A 7,449-nucleotide genomic window follows, 5' to 3' on the forward strand; every position below is an offset into this window, starting at 1 on the left:
TCCTGTAATCAACCTATTTCTGGTCACGGTATATTTGCAGTAAGAATATATAGCAAAAATTACGCCTATATCGAACTAAAATACCAGCAACACCTGATATATCGAATGCCAAATGCCGCACGAGAGCCCCTCCAAGTTGGGTTTTTCTGCAGCAGAAAGAAATTCTACCGGCATACCCCTAAAAGTGGTTTAGCCTGGCTGCTCACCGGCAGCGGGCAGCTCTTGGCTCCTTTCCCCTCGCTCTTTCTATCCTCACTGCACCGCCGCAGTGTAGGGCGAGCCGTCGACAATACCCATGCAAAAAATAATCTTGGCCAGCCCACCATGCTCTTTTTTTTCGTTCATTGTGCTTGCATTGTTTGCACTTTGTGGGCTTTCCTCCACAGTGCAGGCGTGGGGCTTGTGCTAGGGTCACTAAATTAAGGCTTATTTGAATGGTCTAGCTAGTGCGTAGAAGCCGAACTTGCCTTTCACCATGAAGCTGGCAATCATGCATCGAATCGAATGCGGTGAGAAGCCAAATGTCCTTGCAGCGCACGAGATTCTCAAAAGCACCATCAGCACGACAGCAAGCAAAGGCCATCGTGATGAGTCAGTGGAATGAACACCCAGCTGCGTGCGTGTGGACATGGCCAATCAAGTTGGTCCTCTGAGCAAATGCCATGGGGCAGAGATGGCAGTGGAAGGGCCTCTCTCCCGTGTGGATACGCAGGTGGTCATCCAGGTGGCCCTTCTGCTTGAAGGCCTTGCTGCAGTGTGTGCACCGGTAGGGGCGTTCACCCGTATGTACGCGCTGGTGGACCGTCATTGTGCTTGGGCGTGGTGTCGTGAAGCTGCACTGCTGACAGTGCAGCAGCCTGCGAGCCGAGGGATGGTTGTGCTGCCGCCTGTGGCTGCTCACAGAGGTGGAGGAGGGAGATCCTGCGACAGACAGAAACGAGAAAAAACTGGGAGTCCATCCAGCACAAAACGCGGTGGCAGGGCGGCAGCAGCGACATTTTAAAGACGATAGTCTTTCTTGGGCTACTCAAAAGCAAAAGTTTCGATCTGCCCGTCTATCCCCCGACTCAGCGTTCTGTCCAAAAGTTCACACCATTCTTCAAAAAGAAGTACGTATTGCTGAACCACTCCAAGGAACTAAATCTGCTGGCCTAAGTCATACATGTCCCCATCATTCATCGCAAAGGAAACTTCACGCACGTTTGCGGCAAAATGTAAGTACTTAACCTGTGGGCCATGTGTTCTTTTAGTTATGTATACACCTTGGGCCTGGTTTTCATTCAGTGCCTGGGGAGGGGGGGGGCGCTTGGAAGGCGACACATGAAACGAGTGATGAGAGGCAGTAAGAGAGAAGATGTATTACTGCCTGTGCGGCCCTCCTGCTCGCCCTTTGAAAGACGGTTTTTATATCTTAACATCAAGTGCAGAAAAAGGAGTGCATCAAAAGTGGCACAGAAAGACTCCAGTAAGTGCAAGGTAAAAGTTCGCACAGAAAGAAACGGAGCGCGAACTTGTGCTTTTCTAGGCAGAGCAATAAACAAAAGATGAATAAATATTGCGCGCTCTCACAACAGGTGGGTACAAGCACTGCACATGCAGGGAAATTGAATTGCTTTGAACAAACTTCCCTTTAACTGATTGCAAGAGAAGCGAAAGGACACGGGTAGCATCAGGGGTAACAGTCTTTCTGGAAGGCGGCTACCAAGAGCCACTGTGCCTCCTCTAATCTTTTCAGGCATGAAATCCCAGCAGCTGCCTCCAGGACACATTGTCATCTTTGCTGTAATCAGTTGTTCCCCAGCAGCCTCCATTAAAGGAATCGCTCAAGTCTTTCGTCCCTAAAAAGTGAAACATGCAGCCACTGGCGTTGTTGGATTATTCATTCACAAGGAATATCGAGAGGGTCAAACAAACGTTCAAGGAGTGAAGGAACACAAATATGTACACTGATGCCAACTGAAGTTTATTTCTGCCATTTGGCTGATATATGAAAGAAATGGAAACAAACAAACTATATAGAAAAAGTCGGAAGAGAACATTATTTACAATTGCCTCGTTGCATTTTTAAACCAAAGCTTTCTAGCGCTACTAGCCAATGGTTCTTTTGTGGCATGCGGAACAAGGAACTCCCAACGCGGCAGAGGGGGAGGGCGGGGTTCATTCATGGAGCACAGTGCAGATGCCGCGGCGAACGGTTACCCAACGTTCCCCGCGCAGGTGCTTGCTCAGAGCGGCGGCCGCACTGGCGTCACGAATTTGTTTGCTTTAGCGATGATTGCTTCTCCGATTTGTTTCCACCGACGCATGTTCGTTCAGGACACCACCCACGCGAATCCCAGGTAACGGCTGGGGAGAGGCAGGGGAGGGTGCTCTTTAGTGCGAATCCTAGGTAACGGCTGGCATAATCTCTGGTTTCGTTTTTTGTAGAGCCATGTGTGTGAATTCAAGTTACGCTGCATGGGCAATTGTTGTGGGTGTCGTTTAAAGCTTTGCTTTTTTTTTCAATATGGTTTGTGCTCATTTGTACAATACATCTGTCAAATGGTGGAAACAAAGTTAAATGGTTACTTGGCATCAGCCCACGCCTCATGTTTCCTGACACTGCATTTTTACAGCTGCACCTTGAAAATACCTGTACAAAAAGCACCTGGGGCAAGCACTAAATATTAACTTGTTTACCTACAGAAGGCAGCGTCACAGTGAGAATTTACATACGAGACATAGAGACAGCATGTTCACGAGCACATATCTATGGTGACATTTGCTGCTTTGCAAAGGAGGATCATCTTTTTGCTTCTGTCAGCCAACAAAGCTGCAGTGCATGTTGAAATGAGCACTCTACTCTGCCTGCCACAGGTTCCACCCACAATCACATTTTCGGCGCTAGCGTGGTGCAATTGTCACCAGGCTAGTGAGGCCCTGATGGGGCGACAAACGTGGAAATTTTCACTCAGAGTCAAGTCTTGGTGAACGATAAAACTGGCCCTCTCTCTGAGCCCCCCTTTTTCTTGGCATGCCACACAACACTCCTTCATAACGATCCGCCAAGCGGGGGGCTTGCTTCCTTCCAATCGCATTGTGCACACACATGCCAGAGTTCTCCTGCTGCCCTACTAGTGGTGGCCATGTGCTTCCTCCTCCGAGTCTTCTGCTGGAGACGACAAGCGAAGGCCACGGGCAGAAGAGTCATTGGAAGGAACGGCCAGCCGTGTGGTTTAACACGTGCCTGTCCAGCGTGCCCTTCTGGGTGAAGGTGCAGGGGCAAAGGTGACACTTGTAGGGACGCTTGCCCGTGTGGATGTGCAGGTGGGTGGTCAAGGAGGCCTTGTGTGCAAAGGCTGCGGGGCAAAGGTGGCAGCAGAAGGGACGCTCGCCCGTGTGGATGCGCACGTGCCCGACCAGGTGGCCTTTCTCCGCGAAGGCCTTGCCACAGTGGCTGCACTGGTAGGGGCGCTCGCCCGTGTGTGTGCGCAGGTGGCCGGCCAGGTGGCCCTTCCGCAGAAAGGCCTTGCCACAGTGGCTGCACTGGTGGGGACGCTTGCCCGTGTGCACGCACTGGTGGCTCCTCAGACTCCTTGAGAGCGGTGTCACGTAGCTGCACTGCTGGAAATGCAGCTGCCCACCACTGGGTGGGCCACCCTGCTGCTGCCTGCGCCCACTCGCGAAGGGGGAAGGGCCTGCAGCAGGGAGGAAAAGGAAACACTGAGAGCACTTTCAGTGAAAAATGTGGGGCAGTGCATCTACAGCGACACTTGAAAGACGATAGTCTTGTGGACTACCTAAATGCGAAAATTTTCGTGGCATAGCAAAAAGGAAGACGAGGCGTAGATGGGACACAGCACAGACTAACAACAGGTGTTTATGGCACAAAATTACTTATATGCAGACTTTTGTTTTGCAACAAAGTTAATGAGGACCACTTTCAGTGTGGTACGCGTAGCATGAAACATTGCACACCATTTGTGGCATGGTTTCTTCATTACCACCAAATAAATGCAGTAGCAAGTATATAGGACAAACAGGAAGATGAGGAACGGACAGATTGCATGAGGAGTGCAATAGCATGAAAAAAGGAGATAATGGACATTTAGGTGAACATTGTCAAGATTGTGGTTGGTATCCTGTCCTTAGAAAATGCTCCATAATTTATAAAACGAAGAATCAAACGACAACGGATATTGTTGAAGTGTACGAGATTTATTCTAACAAAGGCACGCGAGTCAGCTATCCTTCGGTGCTGTTAACCGACAAAGAAATTTCTATTTTGTCTGATGGTAAAACGCGAGCCGCAGTGACAGCTTGAAATGTCTATGCGTTTCTTCTCCCCTTGTTGCAACGGAATCCTGCATATAAGTAATTTCGTGCAACAAACACCTATTGTTAGCCTTTGCTGTGTCCCGTCAACACCTCGTCCCTGTGCGCTGTTCCAAGAATGTTGTACCAACACGCCCAAGCTTATACCTTAGCAACAATTTTGGTTCGTCTGCATGTCTCTTGACTGAGGCTTCGAGCCAAAATTTCAAACCATTCATCAAAAAGAGGTATGTATCGGCAAAACGACTCCAAACAACTAAATCTGCTGGCCTAAGTCACACGCCTTCATTATTTGTCTCAAAGGAAACCTCACACACATTTAAGGCAGAATGTAAGAACTTCACCAGTAGCTCCAGTATTCTTTTAGTGAGGTATACAGGTTGGGTTGGTTTTTATATCAAGTAAAGAAAAAAGAAGTACATTAGAAATGGTGCAGAGAGCAAGACTCCAGCACATGCGAGATAAAAGCTCGCACAAAAAAAAAAAAAAAAATCAGAGCTTGTGTTCATGCTATTTTATCCAGAGCAAGAAAAGATTAAAAAAAAGGGTACGTGCTCTCGAACAGGTGGCCGATAGCAGTACGAATGCGGGAAAATTGAATTGCAGTCGATGAACCTCTATTAAAATCATCGCAACAGGAGCGAAAAGAGAGGGATAGCATCAGAAGGCAACAGACAAACAGGAAGGGCGTGCTTTCAACGACATTTGCACTGAAGCAAGCAGACAATTTTTTGCAAACTGTTTCGGAGCCTGCCAAAAAAATTTGTGTGCTCAATTCCCCTTTAGCTACGGAAGCATATAAAATTCCGTCCACAATAGTCTCGCCAGGAATTAGCGAACAAACATGTTGGCGGCCTAATGGGCTCTAAAGGGACACCAAAGATAATTTGTTCAGGTCCTATTTGTGGCTGTGACATGATGTGTCTGTCATGTGATTGATTGAATGTTTAGCTATCTCTACACTCTCAACTTCATTGATTGATTGTAGGGTTTAACGCGCCGACGCAACGCAGGCGATGAGGCGCGCCGTAGTGGAGGTCTCCGGATTAATTTTGACCACCTGGGGATCTTTATCGTGCGCCGAAATCTCGTACACACGGGCGTTTTTGCTTTTCGCCTCCATCAGAAAAGCGGCCGCCGCGGCCGGGAATCGAACCCGCGACCTCGTGCTCAGCAGCGCAACGCCGTAGCCACTGAGCCACCGTGGCGGGTCTACACTCTCAACTTATGTGTAGCAAGTGTGAGAACAGAATGCACCATACATCGACTAAGGTGACCCTATCAACTACCCGAATGACACCATATTAGTTTGCAGTCTGTTTTCATGCTATGTCTGCCTTCAAAACCCTATAGCTTTTTCTTTGTTAGTACGAACTGTTTTATACAAAAGCAGCAGCCAACTCGCTAGGTCGAAAATCCGGTGTCACCACGACTAAAGAAAATCTGGCATCTTAAAGAATACCAAGAAATAAAAGAATGCTCCAATTGATGCCATATTTCTCTGGAACGCTCCAGTAAGCAGCAGCTCTGGATGTGAATCAAACCTAAGGCCCCTGAAGTGCAAGACAAGGAGGCATTGCCGACACAGCAATGGCTCCAGCTAACAGTAGGCGTACCTAGTGAGTGCACTGTAGCCTTTGAATTGAAAAGACGTGTTAAAAACATGTACCGGGGTCTACATTTGTAGTTGGGGCATGCTAATTATACAACTAGCAATCAAACAAGTAAAAATGTGGATTTCTGCAAAATGCTCGCTTTCCTAGGTGTTCAACAAGAGTGCCCCCATGAGACACCTACTGAAACCTGCAATCATAAGGTACCGTCGCAACGAATGGTGTGCAAGCAACGCACGGAGCAGGAATAAGATACGAGGCGAAACAAAGCTTAGCCCGGCCATAAAATGTCACAAGCGCTCGTCATAGGATAAGCTAGCGGCATCTGCTGCAGGTGAATAAACTGCCCTGCCGGCTCGATTGGCATTTTGCTGTGCAGCCACAGAATGAATTGCGGCCGATATAATTTTGTCTATAAAGTGCCGCTACCCTCTCCTTCGCTGTCACAGCTACGAAGCTTTGCTGTCCACCTTGGTTTTCATTGTGACATTATCTGGTCGCTCGCCCGCACTTGCCGCAATGTGCCGTTTCGCCTCCTATATATTATTGCTCCGTGAAGCAATGCGAACAAGGGTACAAACAGAAAGATGCAAAGGTTGAAATTATAACGAGAGGACGCGTTGGGCAGTCCCACATTAATGCATTTGCATTCATTGCATCATAAGGTGTGCTGGTAATTTTTGTTTGCCCGCCGCATGTTAAACACGATAGACGATCTGTCACATTCAACCCCCGAGTGCTTGCCAGAGTGTCGTCCTGGGCAATATCACCAATTTTTCGGGCAAATGGGTGCGGAAAAAGCAGCACTTCCAACCGCGTTTTGCCCGTTCAAAATGCATGTCCATCACCCATAAAAGCTAGAAATTAGCTTGAAAAGTCAAAACAGGCAACGTTTACAATTTACGTAAGTGCCCCTTTACGCTACTATATGTTAGACTGGCAGCCGGTATATACATAGCTATCCAATAGCAAATACAGACATAGTTGCTGTCACACATTTGACGATAGTGTTTTATATCAAGAAAAAACTGTGTTTGACACGTGGCATGCCCCGTACATCACCCAAGTGCTTCATTCAAGCACGCCCACTTAGGAACAACTGAGCTCATCAGACATCAGCAAGACAACAACCCACGCAGCATCAGGTGGCAAGGTCAAAGACACTAACAAGGTCAAAGACAAAGAGAAACAACACAGTGGGCTATAACAAATGAGAGATGAGCTCAAGCACTAACGAAGACCGCCTCAATGACACATGCAGCACGTAAAATTGTAACAAAATGTTGCTAGAACTGTCACTTGTAAAGCCAGAACTAACTACATTTCAAGCACGGTATTCTTTCTGGGTTAAACTGGCATAGTCCTTGTTAGCAGTTTGATTAAGCTCAGGAACTTGGTAAGACTGAAGGGGATCACAGAAAGGAGGCGAATTGACTGCTTGGTCATGCATAATGAACTTGGAAATCGTGGCCAGATCAGAATGCAGACGGTGGATATTTTCGTCCCAGCAGATCAGGAGCTC

At 47.8% G+C, this 7,449-nt stretch overlaps 1 protein-coding gene across 1 annotated transcript in view; it reads right to left on the minus strand.

The window, feature by feature from the left end:
- Nucleotides 1-1,204: 1,204 nt before the first annotated feature.
- LOC144179895 (uncharacterized) overlaps nt 1,205-7,449 on the minus strand; it is a 74,364-nt gene continuing 68,119 nt past the window's right edge. The window contains exon 11 of the mRNA XM_077708319.1: nt 1,205-3,677. Within this exon, the coding sequence (XP_077564445.1) occupies nt 3,187-3,677 (491 nt within the window). The 3' untranslated portion in view covers nt 1,205-3,186. The remainder of the gene's footprint in view (nt 3,678-7,449) is intronic.

Source organism: Haemaphysalis longicornis, unplaced genomic scaffold (genome assembly GCF_048455015.1).
Source record: "Haemaphysalis longicornis isolate Haplotype H1 unplaced genomic scaffold, Haemaphysalis longicornis Haplotype H1 scaffold_4, whole genome shotgun sequence".
Taxonomy (NCBI): Eukaryota; Metazoa; Arthropoda; class Arachnida; order Ixodida; family Ixodidae; genus Haemaphysalis; species Haemaphysalis longicornis.